General features: G+C 43.7%; 1 protein-coding gene across 1 annotated transcript in view; it reads left to right on the forward strand.

Moving 5' to 3' along the window:
- LOC144685372 (uncharacterized) overlaps positions 1-20235 on the forward strand; it is a 100347-nt gene that overhangs the window by 57138 nt on the left and 22974 nt on the right. The window contains exon 3 of the mRNA XM_078549773.1: positions 13710-16144. Within this exon, the coding sequence (XP_078405899.1) occupies positions 13710-16144 (2435 nt within the window). The remainder of the gene's footprint in view (positions 1-13709; positions 16145-20235) is intronic.

Consider the following 20235-nt stretch of genomic DNA (forward strand, 5'->3'; position numbering starts at 1 on the left):
TCTATCATTATCTCAAAACGTACAATACAATGATCACTGTCTCCTAAATGTTCCCCCACTGAAACTTGATCTACTTGGCCCACCTCATTTCCAAAACCCAGGGTCAACAATGCACCTTTTCATGTTAGATTGGATGCATACTGGTGTAGAATTTTTTTCTGAACACAATCTAAAAGCTTTTGCTGCTCTCCGCCCCTTACATTACTGCGTTCCCAGCCTACATTTGGGTAATTAAAGTCACTTATTATAATTACTCTATAATGCTTGTATCTCTCTGCAATTTTCCTGCAGATTTGTTCTACATTCTTCTCACTACTTGGTGGTCTATGGACTACACTGAGTAATGTAATTGCACCCTTTTTGTTCCTTAGCCCTAGCCAAATTGATTCTGTGCTTGAACCCTCTGGGACATTCGCTTTCTCCAGCACTACAATGCTCTCCTGAACCAATACTGCCACCCCTCCTCCTTACCTTCCTTTCCTATCTTTTCTGAGCACCTTGTGCCCGGGAATATTTAACACCCAGTTCTGTCCTTCCTTGAGCCAAGTCTCTGTCATCGCCACAACATCATATTTTCACATGGAAATCTGCATCTATAACTCCCTAATCTTATTTACTATACTCCATTGCATTCAAATAGATGCATTGTGACCCTGAATTAGATTTTGTTACTTTCTCCCTCACCCCGACTTCACCTATTGACTTACTATTTGCTATACTAGAGCTATCTGTCCCTCCCATTATTTTCTGCAACTGGTATTCCTCTCTAATATTTCTCTCTTGGTTGCCACACCCCTGCCAAGTTACTTTAAAGCTCTCGACAGCATTAGAAAAACGCCCCACAAGGAACTCAATCCCAGCGCTGTTCAGGTGCAACCCATCTGGCTTGAAAAGGTGCCACTACCCCAAGAGCCAGTCCCAGTGTCTCAGGATTCTAAAGTCCTCCCTACTGCATCATCTTTCTAGCCACGCAATCATATGTCTTCACCTCCTACTTATTTACTCACTGGCACGTGACACTGGGAATAGTCCAGTGATTACTCCATTTGAGGTCCTGCTTGCTAATTGCCTACCTAGCTCCCTAAATTCTGATTGCAGGACCACACCCCCTTCCTGCTTAAGTCATTTTTACCAACGTGGAACACAACCTCGGGTTATTCACCCTCCCCCAGAAGAATGCCTTGCAGCTGCCATGTGACATCCTTGACCATGGCACCAGGGAGGCAATATGCCATCCTGGAGTCACATCTACGGCCACAGAAACGCCTGTCTTTTTCCTTAACCATTGAACCCCCTATCACTATTGCTCTTCCTTTCTTCTTCCTCCCCTCCTGTGCAACCAGGCCGCTCGTGGTGCCACAAACTTGGCTCTGACTGCACTCGCCTGAAACCCAGCGCTCTCATCAGCTTCCAAAACGGAAAACTGATTTGTGATCGAGACCACAGGGGACTCCTGAACCATCTGCCTACTTCTCTTGGACTGCCTGGCGGTCACTCATTCTGCTCTGAAACCCGGAGCTCAAGTTTCTGCAGCTGACAGCACCTCCTGCACATGTGGGCGTCTAGGACATTGGTAGCGTCCATGACTTCGCACATATTATAGGGCACGCATTGCACTCGACTGAGCTGCCCTGCCATGTTATAATTCTATTTCCCTTACATTAACTTTATTCTATGTTTGATTATTTATATGACTTTATTATATTGGCCATAAATTTCCCTTATTCTCAGTTAATTCCAAATGTGGTTACTTGCTTAAAAATATTACACTTTTCTAATTACTCACCAGGTCCTACTTACCAAAGCCGCCGGTCTTCTTTCTGAAGAAATATAGAAAAGGCAAGGAGCACTTCCTCCATTATTACCAAACTCCCTCAGTCACCTCTGCTCTCGAACTCTCGTCGCTTCTCGCTCTGTTTGTATAGCTCCCCTGTTCTCTCTTGGCTTCAGTCAAGTATGTCATTATAATAACCTGTAGATCGCGGAGTCCTTATATCCCGAATATCATTAGCCTAGGCGGCGCTAAACACGCCAGTCCTAGGGCATCTTTTGTATTGAACCAATTGACTGACAACGTCCAGCCACAGAAGGCAATTTGTTGTGGAAATAGAAATTTCTTGAAATATTCAGCAGGTCAGGCAGCATTTGTGAGATAGAAACAAAGTTAACGTTTCAGGTCTGTGGCCTTTAATCTGATGAAAAGGGCAGTTTGCGTGGGGTGGGGTGGGGGAAGAAATGCGTGCCGGGGATTTCTTCACATCAGTATCTTTCCAGCACAAAAAGGAAGAAAGCAATACTGGATCTGATTCTAGGAATGAGGTGGGTCAAGTAGGTCAAGTGTCAGTAGGGGACCATTTATGAGATGATCATAGTATCATAAAGTCAAGTTAGCTGCCGTGTGAAATCCAGAGTAAAAATAATTGACTGCGGGGAGTCCAATTTTAATGGGGAGAGAACGGACCTGACACAAATAAATCTAAATGAAAGACTGACAGGCAAAACGGTATTGAAACAATCAGTTGTCTGTGAACAGACGATGGTTCAAGTGAAGGTAGGGAAAACCAATTCAGAGTTCTTACGATGATGGAAGAGCCAGAGAATAAGATGAGATGGGGTGGGGGATGGTGCATATGACACCAACTTGGGGGTATTGTGAACAATGTGGAGGAAAGTGACTTCAAGACTTCAGATAGACTGTGGAATTAGCAGACACGTGACAAAAACATGTATTGTAGAGACGTATGAGATGATACATTTTGGAAGGAAGGGCAAAGAGAGGCAATATAAAATAATGGATGCAATTCTAAAGGGGTTGTCGGAGCAGATAGGCCCGGGGCATATGGGCAGAGATTGTCAATAGTGGCAGGCAGCTTGAGAAAGTGGCTAATAGGGCATACTGAATCTTGGGATTTATAGACTGAGGCATAAAGTACAAAAATAAGTTATCGTGCGCAGTCTAGGTCTTGATAACCAGAAATACAGAGCAAAATAACAAAAAGGTTATGAAGAATCTTTGTAACTGCCTGGGCACAACAGTTTAGGAAGGACGTGAAAGCTTTAGACAGGCTGCAGAAAAGATTTACGAGAATCGTTCTTCTGATGGGGAACCACAGTTACATGGGTAGACTCGGCAATGTGGGGCTGTTGTCCTAATAGAAGAAAAAGTTGAGAGGAGATTTGGTAGAGGTGTTCAAAATCAGGAGGTGTGTGGGCAGCGTAGATAAGAAGAAACTACTCCTATTGGTGGGAAGTTCGACAACCAGCTGAAATGAATAGGTGATTGGCAAAAGAACCAAAAACGGCTTGAGGGATTTTTTTTTTTAACACAGCGAGTGTTTAAGATCCAGAAAGTTTGTGATTGTGGTGCAGGCAGACTAAATCGTGACTTTCAAAGAGGTAACTGTCGGAATAGTGGAAAAAGCGCTGGGCTACTGGCTAAGGCGGGGACGAGATTGGAACTTATTGCTTTGCATTTGCTGACAGCCGGCTCGGAAGTAACAGGCTGAATGATCTGTGCAATAACCATTCTATGATCCCGTGACATTCCTCCTCTTGTGCAAAATAGAGTCATCAGTTTTGCTGCATCTGCCTGTGCGGGGTCACATGGCGGAGACTTAAAGTCTCATAAGAAAGACTGCACTTCCTACATGTGGCATCCCGTCAGTCTTGCACAGGTTCGGTAGGCTAGATTTATGTGTGCAAGACGCGGGTTGCGAATTGAAGCCATAAACTTCTGCCACAGATGCAAGAGTGCTATCAACTGAGCCACGGCTCATTATATTGTCTTCTGTATTTCTGCTGTTGCTGGGCATAAATGAATTTCACAGATGAATGGAATCACTTTTTAGGAGAGAAACCTCATTGGATAGACATTGAGTACCCGCTGCACTAGATGGTGTTCTTCTTTTAATTATTCATGGCATGTGACATCGCTGATGAGACCAGCATTTATGGCCTTTCCTTGTTCTCTTGAGGAGCTGGGAGTGGTCCTGCTTCTTCAACAACTTAAGTCTATGTGGTGACTTACTCACACATTATTGTTACCTAGGGACTCCCAGGATCTTGTCCTGCGCCAGCATCACCATCAACATATTGATGGAGGAATTCAGCGAATGTTAGGATGTCGACGGAAGATGCTTAGAATCTTATTTGTTAATGATAATCCCTAACCTAATGTTTACACGTCAGCTATAAGTATAAACCAGGTTATCGTTTGGGTGTTGCTGGGATGTGCATAGACTGGTCCATTGTCTGTGCACTTCCAATTGAAGTAGAAATTGTGCAATTATCATCCCAACTTTTGACTTCATGGCAGAGAAAAGTTATTGATCAACCAAATGAAGAGGTTCGAACCAGTGTGCGATGATGATGGAGATTACAAAATATGCTAGGTAACGCGTTTCAGGTACAGAAAAATGTTCTCCCTGATCCCTACTGAGTGAAGTTTTACGGGGATCCTTGATGTCGAGGGTAGTCACTGATACATCGCATATGTTTCGATGCTTGACAATGGATACAATGAGATCTAGATCCAAGGATCCTGGTAGATCCCGAACTGAGCTACAGCGAGCAGGCAAGCGCAGCGTCGGAGCACAGTTGCAACTTTTTTCCAGCACTCTGCTGGTTAATGAGCATAGGTTAACATGACCACAGTTAGGCACATTTGGTTTGTTCTGCTTTTGTAGTCAGGACAAACATGGACAAATTTCCAGCGTTGTCATACAGTTGCTGTTTTTGGCGCTGCACTGCAACAGGCTAGCTAGGGGCGCTACTTGTTCTGGAGCAGAATTTTTCACATGGCTGCTGGGGTGACATCAAGGCCTATAGCATTTTCTGTGTCCCGTGCCCTCAGACATTTCTTGACGTCTCGTGGAGTGGATCAAATTGGTTAAGGAAAGGCTGTAGTGATGGTGGGAAACCTAGAGGTGAAAAAAGACAAGTAGCTTTGCACTTGTTGAAGAGGATGATTGCAAATGCCTCCGTCGTGTCTTTTGGAGCTCACATATTGAGTTCAATTATCATTTTAGCGATGTTTATGGGCTCTTCCCCTCTCGCTAGTGACATAAAGAGGATTTTATGGAACCAGGAAAAGCGGGAAACTTAATGAATGACGTACTGAGGCATTGTGAAATTCTAATTTCCCGACGCCGGATTGAGCTGTAGAGATAAAGTCAATGTCATGCTTGTGGCACGTGGGGCCTTACATCGGCCTGTGGCAGGTTCGTACTTATAATACATTTGCATTCACGAATATTCATTAGCGTGAAACAGTTTGTAATAGAGGCGCATCCTCTGGATAAAGTCAACGGCACAGAAGAATCTCGTGGCGCCTAGTTCACAATATGTTTAAGGCTGGCGTCCACTTTTGTGTAGTTGTATGTAAAGTCAGCGGTTTTCCTTGTTTAACTGGGTCAGAAGGAAGGGGAGCAGGAGAATGGCAACTTGTATGGAGGCTCAGCACCGGAAAGCGTGAGTGAGTGGTTGGAGGTGGTGGTGGTGGTGGTGGTGGGGGGGGGGGGGGGGGGGTGGGGAGGGGGGTGTGATGGGGGCGTGGGGTGGGGGAGGGGGGGCGGGGTGTTGGTGGTAGTGCGGGAGGTTGGAGTGGTGTCGGGGGGCATAGAGAACTGAAGTGGGAAGCGGCTGGATGTGGTAGGGGATGGAGCTTGGTGGTGACAGTCAAGGTAAGAAAATGAGGTGCCCTAGAGGGCGGTGTCAGTACTGTTGAAATGTCAGTCAATCCCATGGTGTTGGCTGGCAGCGTCCTTAGGGGGCTTTGTATTCGTCTACAACATTCCAATTACCTCCATTGTGTGACCTTGGACAATATCCTTTACAATGCATCGAAGAGAGGGCAGCTGATCTCGCAAGTTCAGCCATGTCCAGAGATTGGCGAGTACAGCACTGCATGCTAACATGAACATTTAATAAAGTGGGAACCAAAAAAAAAGCAACATTATTTCTTCCACAAAAAAGGAAATGCCCCCAATTTCCCTGCAGCCATCAATGGGTGCCAACCATGAGATGTGCCAGTACATTTAGTTCTCTGACTAAGCTAGTTTCAGCGAATACAGATGATTCACACATGAATAAAATAAGACCAATATAATGTCAAATATTTGCATGTGAAAGATAATTTTGAAAAAAATATGCCTCTTCTGCGCTGTCAAATCTTATGTTAATAGAAGTGCAGTTGGGCAGGAAAGTTGCAGCTGTGATGCAGAACTTTCCTGTTTCACCAGGAGGGCCTTTGAAAGCCCAACTGCTGCACTGACAGCTGATGGCGGGTTTCACCAATGAAAAGCTCCCTCCCCTCCAGCCCTAAATCGCATATGTTTTCCAGGCCGGCTGCAGTTATAATTTTAACTGCAATTACGTGGGAAATGGGAAAAAGAGAGAGAAGTTAGGTGAAGCACAGTTCCAGCTATGACATCTGGAACGGCACTCTGTTGTCAAAGGTTTTGGGATTGCATAACTCTGTCTACAGTCTGTTCCACCCACAGCTGAGCATATCCTGTGTTGTGGCATCATAATGTTGATGCTCCGTTGCCAGATACACTTGATGCTGCACCTAACATAATACTCTGCACTGTTCCTTGAATGAGTTTTGGTCATATCACTTAGTGATGATGGTGCAGTGGAATATATACAGGGCTATGAGATTACATAGAGATGGTGTTGTACAATTGTTTGGTAGTACAAACGCCGTTCTGCCTGCTGCACAATTGACCAATATGAATATCAGTGCCATTGCGATGCCAAGTATGTGCTCAGTGCATCCCAGCGATTTGCTGATTGAATCAAACAGCACGTTCCTTTGGTTGTAAATAATAGGCAGGGTGCAGACCATTTTCAACCAGCCCGCGCTTGCAAAACCATAACAAAATGTCTACTGTTGGATATGATTCTGTGGGCAGTAATTGTTGAAAGTTCCTGAGTGTGCTGAATACGACACTAACAATCAATTTAAGGTAATCCGTCGAGGTCGTAACTTGGCTCATTTACTCTTGCTAGGAGCGACATGCATTCATTCACAAGCACCCGTTCTTCACAAACAAAAGGAATATGATCAAGCCTAGCACCTTTTATGCATTATCAGAGAACTTGGGGAGACTATAGTTTCCATTGCTTTCTCCGTGACAATACCTTGGTCAATCAGAATTGACATGCCAACCAATCAGCACCCTTTCTCCTGCAGTATAAATTGTTCTGATCATTTGAAACGTGCCTTCTTGCGTTTGTCCTAATTAGTGCAAGAGAAAAATGGCTCGGCAACATATTTTTTTTTTTAGCAATGTTATACAATTTTACTGTTGATGATATTTCATGACATGTCATCCATGCATTGTTTTGAGTTATTAGACCATTACTTTAAATTGTTTCAATACGCATAGGGGTAGTGCCACATGTCATGATGAATGATGTCCTCAGTGTGAATCTGACAATTTTTCTTGCATTTATTTAAGACTTAACCAATGTCAGATTTCACAAAATTAATCGGCAACGGCCTGGAATGAGACACGGAGCCAGCCAAAAATGATAATGTTCGAAGACCGTCGACAAGATGGCATTCAATGTTACCCCTTGCATAATTTACCAATTTCCATAGTTAACAATATATTAATCCAAAAATAGATTAATATTAAGATTGTCAGTTTGTCCTAATTTAATTGTGCAATACATCTTATTTTGGAGGCTAAGATATTTAATGATACATGTGGATGATGCATAACTTTCACAGCATTAATCTTTCTGTGAACTAATGAAGGCAAGGCAATGAGATTGTCTCTGGTCTAGGGTTATCGCAAATTATAATACAGATTTTTTTTTAAAATATAACTTTATTCTTATCCAATATCCTAGAATAACTGAGAAATCATACACAACATTGTTTTCATGTTCAGGATGTTTGTAATACATAAGCTGGTGATCACTGCAACAAAAACCACTGTTTCTTAGAGCCTTTAACAAAGTAAAATATAACATGGTGTTTCATAGGAACATTATAAAACTGATAAGGTCAGATGATCAGTATCTTGGTCAAAGAGCTTGATTAAAGGAGTAAAGTGAGGTAGAGAGGCAGAGAGTTGTAGGAATGGAATTCCGGTTCCGGTTCCATTTGTTGGGAACCGGTTCACGCTGAGTTCGAAAAAAAGTGAAAAAAATTGTGACACCACAGGATAAGAAGTAAATTGATTTGCTGGAGAAGAAGCTAGTTGTTTGGTGAGTATCTGGTGAGCATCTAATAAGTGTTTAAGGTTTATTCTATTCCTAAAATAAAGTGGGAACTGTACTTTTGGTAAGGTTTCTTAAGTAGGGCCAAGTAATATAAAGTTAATAGAAGTAAACCAAAGTAAACTGAAGTAATCGTTTAGGAGCTTGGAGGAAGAAAGGGTGACCACCAGACAGTCCAAGAAAACTAAGCAGGTAGTGCAGGAGTCCCCTGGGGTCCCGCTCACAAATCGGTTTTCCGTTTTAGAAGCTGATGAGGGCGCTGGTCCCCCAGAGGAGTGATGTCAGAACCAAGTTCGTGGCACCACGAGCAGCTCAGCAGTACTGGAGAGGAGGAAGAAGAAAGGAAGAGCTATAGTGACAGGGGATTCGTTAGTTAGGAGAAGAGACAGGCATCTCTGTGGCTGGAGACATGACTCCAGGATGGTATGTTGCCTTCCTTGTGCTAGGGTCTAGGATTTAACAGAGCGGCTGTAGGGCATTCTTCTAGGGAGGGTCATGAACCAGCGGTTGTGGTCCAAGTTGGTACCAATGATTTAGGTAGGGAAGGTGATGTGGTCCTGAAAGCGGACTTTAGGGAGTTAGGAAGGAGATTGAAAAGCAGGACCTCTGAAGCAGTAATCTCAGGATTACCCCCAGTCCCACGTGAAAGTGAATACAGAAATAGGAGGATTGAGCGACTAAACACATGGCTGCTAAGCTAGTGTAGGAGGGAGGGCACCAGATTTCTGGGGCAATGGAACTGGTTCTGGGGAAGGTGGGGTCTGCACAAGCCAGGCAGTATACAAATGAACATGACTGGGATGAATATCATCGCAGGGAGATTTGCTAGTGCTGCTGGTTGGGGTGGGGAGAGGGGGGGGTGGGGGGGGGGGGGTGGGCTCTTAAACTAGATTGGCAGGGGGATGGGAACCTGAGGGCAAAGTCAGATCAGAGAACGGGATATGGAGAATTAGTGAGTGACTCTGAAAGACAAAAGAAGCACAGGTTAAAAAGTGTACAGCACAGGAATCTGGCAGTGTTAAAAGGTATTTATGTAAATGCAAGGGATATAGCAAATAAAGCCAATGAGCTGAAGGCACACATGGACACGTGGCTGCATGATATCGTTGCTACAATGGAAACCTAGCTTACGAAAGGGCAAAAATGGCAGCTCAACATCCCTGGACATAGAGTTTTCAGACCAGATAGGAAGGGGAATGAAAAGGTGGGGGTGTAGCATTATTGGTTAAAGAATTAACTACAGCTGTGAGGAGGGATGATATACTAAATGACGCATTAAATGAGGCCATACGGGTTGAGCTCAGAATTAAAAAAGGGGTAGCACACTGCCACGAGTGTACTATAGAGCCCCAAATAGTGAAAGAGAGTTAGAAGAGCCAGTATTTAGGCATATTTCTGAGTGCAAAAACAATAGTTAGGAACTTCAACTTCCCTAATATCAAATGGGATCAAACAGTGTGAAGAGCACAGTAGGCACAACATTATTGAACTACATTCAATAGAACTTTTTTTTATCCAGCACGTAACAAGCCCACCTAGACATAGATTTAGTCTCAGAAAATGAAGCTGGGCAAGTGGATGAAGAAGCAATGGGGGGCCACTTTGGAGATAGTGACAATAATGCAGTTAGATTTAGCATCATTCTGGGAAAGGACAAAGATAGAACAGGCACGAAAGTTCTAAATTGGGAGAAGACACATTTTACGAAGCTTAGAGATGAGCTGGCAAGTGTAGACTAGTTACAGCTATTAGAAGGGAAAACAGTGCCAAACCAGTGGGAAACATTCAAAAGTGTGTTTCAACGGGCTCAGTGTAGACATGTCCAGACAAAAAAAGGTGGCACTGCCAAATCTAGATCCCTTTGGTTATCTCGAAGCATACAGTCCAAGATAAAACAGAAAAAGGAAGCTTATGGCAGTCACAAAAGACTTAATACATTAGAAAGCTTAGAGGAGTATAGAATGTACAGGGGTGAAGTAAAAGTGGAAATTAGGAATGCAAAGAGAGTTTAAGAAAAAATATTGCCAGGTAAAATCAAAGAAAACCCAAAGCTGTTTTACCAGCACATTAGGAGCAAGAGAATAACTAAAGAAAGGGATCCTATCAGAGATGTACATGGAAACTTGTGCGCTGATGCTGAAGATGTGGGCAGAGTTCTCGAGTACTTCGTCTCCATCTTCACTGAGGAAAGGGATGATGCAGACATTCTAGTTAACGAGGAGGGATGTGAAACATTAGATACAATAAGATTAGTGATAGAGCAAGTACTAGAGCGACTGACATCATTAAAGTGAATAAGTCACCAGGGCCGGATGGATTGTACCCCATGCAGTTAAAGGAAGCCAGCCAGGAAACACCAGTTGCTCTGAGGACCATTTTCCAATCCTTACTAGATACAGACGATGTACCCGAGGATTAGAGGGGTGATGAGGAAAAACGTTTTCACTCAGAGAGCGATGGGCCTCTGGAATACATTGCTTAGGTCGGTGGATGAGGCTGCAACACTCAACTTATTTAAAAAGTGCTTGGATCGGCATCTGAAGCTTTGTACCCTGCAAGGATATGAACCCTGTGCTGGAAAGTGGGATTAAAATGAGCGCCTAGTTTCTTTTTCATCTTTTTCTGACCGGCAGAGGTATGATGGGCTGTATGGCCTCTTTCTGCGCCGTAACTTTCCTATTGTTCTATAGTTCTATGGAATTTCTCATCTTCGGGTCTAGTCAACAGTCGGGCAAGGCCAGCAGGGTTGGAGCAACTAAAAGCAAGAATGCTCAAGAGAAAAGTATTAAAGAAGCACATGTATTTTTGAGAGTTCTGGGGGTCGAAGAGTTTACAGAGATAACGAGTGGCAGAAGCATGAAGGGTTTTGATTTCAGTAGTTGACACTGGGTCGAACAGCAGACCGTGTTAAAATGTAAGCAACAAGGACGATCAGTTCTGTTAGAAAGTCCACAACTCGAAATTCGCATAGCAGTGCAAAACCAAATGAATTATATTTGATGGTATTTGAATAGGTATTTAATAGATTTAGCAAATATTTTACTTACTGTCGTCACGTATGCAGTAGGACAATAGTGCTAAATAAGCAGAGGTTAACCGAGTGGATTTTTTAGTATCCCAGAATGCTTCAACGTGGTGAAGATATGACACATGACTACTTGCATGCCAAACAGCATGCAATGGAGAGGTCTAAGTGATCCCAGAGCCAGTGGTTCAGAACTAAGCTCTGCAGTCCTGTCACATCCAGTCACGACTTGTGGCGGACAATTAAACAACTAACTGGATGAGAAGGAGGCTCCACAAACCTCCAATTCTCAATTATGGGGGAGCGCAGCAAATCAGTGCAAAGATAAGGCTGAAGCATTTGCAACCATTTTCAGCCACAAGTGTCAATTGGATGACCCATCACGGCCTCTGCCTGAGGTCGCTGGCAACACATATGCCAGACTTCAGCAAATTCGATTCATTCCACGTGACATCAGAAGTCGTTAAAGGTTCTGGATACTGAAGAGGATATGGGTACTGACAACATTTCCACACCAGTTCTGAAGGCTTTTGCATCAAGCTACTCCAGTGCAGCTACAATATTGAGATCTAGCCGCAATGTGGAAAATTGCCCAGGTATGTCCAGTGCACAAAACGCAGGACAAATTCGACACAGACAATTACTGTCCCATCAGCCTACTCGCAATCATCAGCAAATTGATGGCAGGAGTTGTCAACTGTGCCATCAAGTAGCACTTTCTTAGCAATAACCTGCTCACTGACGACCAGTTTGGGTCCCGCCAGGCCACACCGCTCCTGACCTTATTGCAGCCTTCGTCCAAACATAGACAAAAGAGCTGAACTCAGGAGGTGAGGTGAGAATGACTGCCCTTGACATCAGGGTAGCATTTGACCATATTTGGCACCAAGGGGCCCTAGCAAAACGGGAGTCAATGGGAATCAGGGGGAAAATTCTCTATTAGTTGAGTCATATCAAGCAGAAAATAAACAGTTTCTGGAGGTCAATCATCTCATTACGGGTCATTGCTGCAGGAGTTCATCAGGGTAGTGTCCTAGGCCCAACCATTTTCAACAGAAGCGAAGATGTTTGCTGATGATTGCACAATATTCAGCACCAGTTGTGACTTCTCAAATACTGAAGTAGTCCGTGTCCGTATGCAGCAAGACCTGGACAAGTGACGAGCAACATTCGTGCCACACAAGCGCCAGACAATGGTCATCCCCAAAAGGGGATAATCTAACCATGGCATTTAAGTGCATTGCCATCACTGACTCTCCCACTATCAACATCCTGGCCGTTATCATTGACCAGAAACAGAACGGGACCATCAATTTAAATACTGTGGTCAAAGGCTGGGAATTCTGCGGCGAGTGACTCACCTCCTGACTTCTCAAACACTGTCCACCAATTACAAGGCACAAGACAGGAATGTGATGGAATTCTCCCCACTTTCCTGGATGAGTGCAGCTCCAACAACACTCAAGAACACCATCCAGGCAAAGCAGACCGCTTGATTGGCACCCCATCCACTGCCTGAAGCATTCACTCCCTCCAAAATTGCACAGTGGCAATAGTGTGTGTGTGATCTACATGATGCACTGCAGCAACTCATCAAAGATCCTTCCACAGCATCTTCCAAATTGGCGACCTCTATCTCCTCGAAGGACCAAGGCAGCTGATGCATGGAAACACCACCACCTTCAAGCTCCCTTACAAACCATACATCATCCTAACTTGGAGAGATATTGCTGTTCTTTCGCTGTTGCTGGGTCAAAACCATGGAACTCCCTTCCTACAGCTCTGCGGGTGTACTTCAGTGGTTGAAGAAGGCGGCTCGCCATCACATTCTCGATGGCAATTAAGAATGGGCAATTCGTGCTGGCGTAGCCAGTTAATATTTTTTGAAAGGTTTTTTGTTTGGCGGGAAAATATGCTTTCAATAACGCTACGAGTCAGCTTCTTTTTTAGATTGTGTGAGGAAAGTCCTGATACACATCAAGAGTAAGTCTTCAGTAAAACCAAACGAAAAATATACGACTTGTCAGGGCATGTGATTTAAAGTTGTACAACATTAAATTCAAACAATCATCCTGCCAGGGTCCGCATCGGCATGAATGCTTTAAGAGTGTGTGGTGCTATTATTGGTTGCGGCTCTTTGTGTCGCTGTCTACCCAATGAGGAGATGAAATATCGCTGGAGATCCAATGCCACTCCTATGAAGCAAAACGCTGTGCAACGCTGGAGAACAGATAACACTCATTTTTCGGTGTCCTCCATTAGGCCTTGACGAATTTTAAGACGGATTTTTATTAACTTATGGCGATTCTAATCTAAGGAGTTCATCGTTGCACAAAACGGAGCGTTCAATCTCGAACAACAAGGTATGAATAACGCCAGTCTCCAAATAATAGGAAATGTGGTGAAAATTTCATTCAACTGATAATCGTTTAGTTTTGCCATTTTCGTTCAGAAATGGGCGATGTCATTAACTACCCGTTTTCAAAATGGCACATTCTTTGTGGAATACTTTTGTACGCTTCTGATTCAACTTGCGCATATATTCGTTACTCCATTCCCGAAGAATTAGAGCCTGGTGCCTTTGTCGGCGGCATTGCTCGGGATTTGGGGTTAGACGCTGCTCAGCTCGTGGCTCACAGGTTTCGGATTGTATCTGAACAGAAAGTGAAATATCTGGACGTGAATTATAAAACAGGGACATTGGTCATAAACAAAAAAATAGACAGGGAACAGCATTGCCATCAGGACATTGTCTGTGTAATGAGGTTAGACGCTGTGATTGAGAATCCGGTTAAGCTATATCGTGTTGAAATAGAGATTACTGATATAAATGACAATTCGCCCGTCTTCGATAGAAGAGAATTCAGCTTCGAAATCTCAGAAATGACGTCGCCGGGATCGCGCTTCAGGCTTCAGAACGCGAATGACCCGGATGCCGGGACCAACAGTGTTCGCACCTATGAACTCAGCCGCAATGAACATTTCATTTTGGATCTACAAACAAATAAGGAGCAAACAGGCACGCCAAACCTAGTTCTTGGGCGATCACTGGACCGAGAACAGCAACCCACTCATCAGTTAACGCTGAAGGCGATTGATGGAGGAACGCCTCGCAGGACTGGAACCACACGCATTGCCATCACCGTAGTTGATGTGAACGACAATGCGCCGGTTTTCGAACAGGATTTCTATCAGGTCACGATCCCAGAAGATGTACCGGCAGGCCTGTTGCTATTACAAGTCAAGGCCGTTGATATGGACGAAGGCCTGAATGGTGAGGTAGTCTATTCTTTTAGCGACAACACTCCCAGTACAATACGTAAACGATTTAGAGTGGACGCGGGAAGTGGAGAAATAAAAGTAATTGGCAGCCTGGATTTTGAAGAAGCCCATGATTATGCCATTTCTGTCCAAGCTAAAGACCGTGGATCAGTGGCGGTTGCCGCATATTGTAAAGTTATGGTCAGCGTTGCCGATGTTAATGATAATGCTCCTGAAATAACTGTAGCCTCCACATTCAATCCGTTTCGAGAGCAAGCTCCTCTAGGGACTGCAGTAATTCTTATAAAAGTTATCGACCCGGACTCTGACGAGAAAGGAGAGGTTTCCTGTCGTGTCGGAAAAAACAGCCCCTTTAAGCTTGATAGTTCTTTTAATAACTATTACACAGTTGTCACTATGAGTGACATAGATCGTGAAACAAATCCTGAGTATAACATTACTGTTACATGCGAGGATGGGGGTTCCCCTCCGCTCCAGACCAGCAAAACCATCCCAGTTCAAGTCTCCGACATAAATGACAACGCGCCGCGCTTTACGCAGCCTTCGTTTACCATAAATGTGATGGAAAATAATGCTATGGGCTTTTCTATCGGTTCTGTGTCAGCTTTTGATCCCGATTACACCCAAAACAGTAAATTAAGCTATAACATTTTGGACAGCCTCGTTCATGGTTTGTCTATAATGAGTTTTGTCTCAATAAATTCAGCCAGTGGTGCGATCTACGCAGAAAAGTCGTTCGATTACGAACAAATGAAAAAGTTTCAAGTCCACGTGCAAGTAAAGGATGCTGGATTCCCCCAGCTAGGTAGCAACGCAAGTGTGAATGTCATCATCACAGATCAGAATGACAATGCCCCTGTGATCTTGTCACCTTTGCCAAGAGAAGGATCCGCAACAGAGGACATAATGCCTAAAACTGCCAATTCGGGTTACTTGCTTGCAAAAGTAACAGCCAGCGATGCCGATTCTGGACAGAACGCCCAAATTTCCTATCACATTCTTCAGCCCACTCCTGAAACAGGGGAAATTTGGACTATTCGCCGCTTGGAGCAGAAAGATTCACTCAGGCAAAAAATTGTGATTCTGGTGAAAGACGGTGGAACCCCATCCCTTTCATCTACAGTCACCATCAATATATCAGTGTTGCATGGTGACACCGAAAATGCATCCAGTATCGGTTTGTTAGGGACACCTGGGCCATGGAAATCAGATCTAAAATGTTATTTAATCATTTCGTTCGGCATAACTTCATTCATCTTACTTTTGGCTATTGTAATACTCGGTATCAAGGTGCACAGAGGCGGAAGGAAAATTAATAGTTGTTGCTGGAACATGACATACTTTTCCAGAAGGGGTTCGTTACGTGGAATTCAGAAGGCTAGTGTGAATCTTCAAATACCACCAGGTTATACAGATGCGTACGAAAGCGATACCTTCCCACAATCATTTCGCTATGAAGTGGGCCCTGATTCAGCTATGAATGATTTCATAAAGTTACATGGCTCGTCCGCACCAATGATTAATATCAGAACTGGAATATGTGTGGCTGCAGAACACGGAAACGCATCAAAACCTGCGAACAAAGAAACCACTACATTTCAAGAGGTGAGTACATCAGTAACAAAATGTCCAAGTTCACTTAGCAAACATTCACTATTGAACCGAAGCTAATAATGTACGCTTGCGTATCGAGTTATATAGCTGACGTCCCATTTTCTAAGCAAAGGAAACAAATATGGCGAATTTATCGTTTAAACCTTTAGCACGATTGCGAAAAAAATATATTATTTCAACACTTGCCTTACTTATTTAGTACTTACTACAGATATTTTTACGATTGATAAATCATTTGATCACCAATAAGAACGGGAAAGGATCCACTGGAGAAAGGATGGCAGCAATGGGCAGGGAAAATCAAGACTTGGTACTTCTCAGATGCGAGGAGCGTAAGTGGCATGAAGGCACTCTCAAGGCAAACTAACTTAGCAGTGTAAGGGGATAGATAGATAAGTGTAAGGGGGCGAATAGAGAACCTAGATGAGAGTTAATTTCAGTAATTTGAAAAGGGAGCTGCTGCAAGTAGATTAGAGCCAAGAAACGGCGGACAAAACAACTAACGTGCAATGGAAGACCTTCAAAGAGGGTATAGTTAGCGCATCTATGATACACGCTCCCAAGCGACAAAGGGAAGAGCATCCGAAGCAAAAGCTTCCTGGGTCACCGCAAATAAAGAGATTAAAGCGAAGCGCAAAGGCACGGCTAACGATAAATGTCCATCTAATAATGGAGGGGAGGGCCAAGCTGAATGTGGAAATTACAAAGGAGAATAGAGAAAAGGAATAAGGCCAAAGACAGTGCATGCGTATAGATTAGTGGGCAACAAAAAAGGAACACAAATTGTAACAATAAATGGTAAGGGACCCGCCAAAGGAAGAGTGAGGCAGATTTGGGCTATATAAGATATCTTTTGCAGAAACAGAGGGCATAATTCAGCTGTCAAATGAATAGTTTGCATCTAGCTACCAGGGTTTTCACTCTCTCCTTTTTTGAACAGGTTTGTAATATTAGGAACCCTACAGTTCTCTAACATTTAATGAAGTTTGGAATTTTGTGGCCAGAACCCTAAATATCTGCACTACTTCCTTTAGCAAACTAGGAGCCATCCCATCCAGACCGAGGGGTCTTTCTACTTTGGGCGCTGCAAACAGTTTACGTGTCTCATTGCGGAAACTATGCTGCCAAAATGATAGTACAGGAAGAGGAAATATAGCAATTGCGTGGGATTAAAATAGAGAGAGAGAGAAGAAACGTAAAAGGTTTGCAGCGCTCAAAGTAGAAAAGTTCCTCTGCCGACACGAGGTGCATCCTAGTTTGCTAATGGTAGCAGTGTAGATAGTTAAGGATCTGGCCACAGCCTTCCAACCTTCATTAAATATTAGATAACTAGAGGATTGCAAGTATTACATACCTGTTCACAAAAGGAAACCTAGTGGCTAGACAGAAATAAGCCTAACGTGCGTGGTGGGGAACGCTGTGTAATCAATAGTCAGAGGCAAAATTAATTGCCACTTGGAGAAATACGAATGAATAAATTAGCTGCAGCGCATATTTATAAAAACAAATGGTGTTTGACCAACTTAATTGAATACATCGATGAAGTAGTGGAGAGGCAAGATGAAGGTAATGTGCTAGATGCTGTGTATATAGACTTTCAGAATGTTTCTGATAAGTTAGCACAGCGGGAGAGAGGACGAAAGTGTGAAGTATCGCAAGTTGGCAGGATGAATGCGATCAGACAACATGAACTAAACGGTACATTTTTAAAATTGCATACAGGGACAGAGAGACACAGGTGTTTACATAAGGACATGAAAAATAGGAGCAGGAGTAGGCCACACTGCCCATCGAGCCTGCTCCGCCACTCAATAAGTTCATGGCTGATCTTGGGCTTCAACTCCGTTTTCCCGCCCGCTCACTATATCCTCAATTCCCTGAGACTAAAGATCGGTCTATCCCGGACTTAAATGTATTCAACGAAGGAACACCTACAACCCTCTGGGGTAGAGAATTCCAAGGATTCACAACCCTTTGAGTGAAGAAATTTCTCCTCATCTCAGTCCTAAACGATAGACCATTTACCCTGAGACTGTGTCCCCGTGTTTTAGATTCTCCCACCAACGAAAACAATCTCTTAGCATCCACCCTGTCAAGCCTCACCAGAACTTTATAAGTTTCAATTAGGTTGCCTCTCATTCTTTTGAACTCGAGAGAACATAGGCCCAACTTACCCAGCTGTTCATCATAGGGCAACCCCCTCATCCAGGGACCAATATTGAAATTCATTTACGGGATGTGGGTGTGGCTGGCTAGTTCGGCATTTATTGCCCATCCCTAGTTGCCCTTGAGAAGGTAGTGGTGAGCTTTCATCTTCAACCGCTGCAGTCCATGTGATGTAGGACACCAATAGTGCTGTTAGGGAGGGAATTCCAGGATTTTGACCTAGCGACAGTGAAGAAACAGTGATATATTTCCAAGTCAGGATAGTGGGTGGCTTGGAGGGGAACTTCCAGGTGGTGGTGTTCCCATTTGTCTGCTGCACTTGTCCTTCTAGATGGTAGTGGTCGTGGGTTTGGAAGGTACTGTCTAAGGAGACTTTCTGAGTTCCTACAATGCATCTTGTAGATGGTACATACTGCAGCCACTGTTCGTTGGTGGTGGGAGTAAATATTTGTGGATGGGGTACCAGTCAAGCAGTTTGCTTTGTTCTGCATGTTGTCAAGCTTCTTGAGTGCTGTTCGAGCTGCACTCATCCAAACAAGTGGAGAGTATGTCATCACACTCCTGACTTGTGCCTTGTAGACAGTGGACAGGTTTCGGGGAGACAGGAGGTGTGTTACTTGCTGCAACATTCCTAGTCTCTGACCTGCTCTTGTAGTGGCAGTATTTATATGGCTAGTCCAATTCAGTTTCTGGTTAATGGTGAACCCCAGGATGTTGATAGTGGGGGATTCGGCGATGCTAATGCGATTGGATTTCAAAAGGCGATTGTTAGATTCTCTCTTGTTACAGGTTACCATTGCCTGGCACTTGTGTAACGTAAATGTTACTTGTCCCTTGTCAGCTCAAGCATGGATATTGTCCAGGTCTTGCTGCATTTGGACATGGACAGATTCAGTATCCGAAGAGTTGCGAATGGTGCTGAATATTGTGCAAATATCGCCACTTCTGACTTTCTGATGGAAGGAAGGTTATTGATGAAGCAGCTGAAGCTGGCAGGGCCTAGGACACTACCCTGAGGAACTCCTGCAGTGATATCTTGGAACTGAGATGATTGACCTCCAACAATCATCCTTTGTGCTAGATACGAATCCAACCAGCGGAGAGTTTTCCCCCTGGTTCCCATTGACTCCAGTTTTCATCGGGCTCCTTGAAGCCACTGTTGGTCAAATGCTGCCTTGATGTCAAGGGCAGTCACTCTCATCTCACTTCAATTTACATTTGGTCTACTGCCTCCAATTCACTTATAATCTTTCTTAAATGTGAAGACCAAAACTGCACATAACAGATGCGATCTCACCAAAACCCTGTAGAACTGTAACATGACTTTTTTACTCCTGTTCTCCAATCCTCGTGCAATAAAGGCCAACATGCCATTTCCCTTCCTAATTACTTGCTGCATCTGCATGCGAACTTTCTGCATTCGTTGCACAAGCACACCCAAGTCTATTTGACGATCAAGACTTACAAGCTTCTCACTTCTTAAAAAAATTCTGCTTTTATATTCTTATGACAAAAGTCAATAACTTCGCATTTCGCTATAGTATACTCCATCTGCCAATTTGTTGCCCACTCACTTAACCTCTCTATATTTATTTGCAGCATCACTTTGTCCTCCCCACAGTTTACCTTTCCACCTAGTTTGGTATAATCAGCAAACTTTGACACATTATTATCTGTCTCTTCATCTAACTTATTCACGTTGATTGTAAATAGCTGAGGCCCTTGCATTGATCCTTGTGGCACTGCCAACTTGAGAAAGCTCCGCTTATGTCCCCTCTGTGTTTTCTATCTGTTAACCGATGCTTTTCCCACGCTAATATATTACCATCAACTCCATGAGCCTTTATTTTACCTGTTTACATTTTGAGCGGCACCTTATGAAATGCCTTTTGGAAATCCAGGCATACAACATCTAC

The sequence above is a fragment of the Cetorhinus maximus genome, chromosome 10 (assembly GCF_964194155.1).
Source record: "Cetorhinus maximus chromosome 10, sCetMax3.hap1.1, whole genome shotgun sequence".
Classification (NCBI taxonomy): domain Eukaryota; kingdom Metazoa; phylum Chordata; class Chondrichthyes; order Lamniformes; family Cetorhinidae; genus Cetorhinus; species Cetorhinus maximus.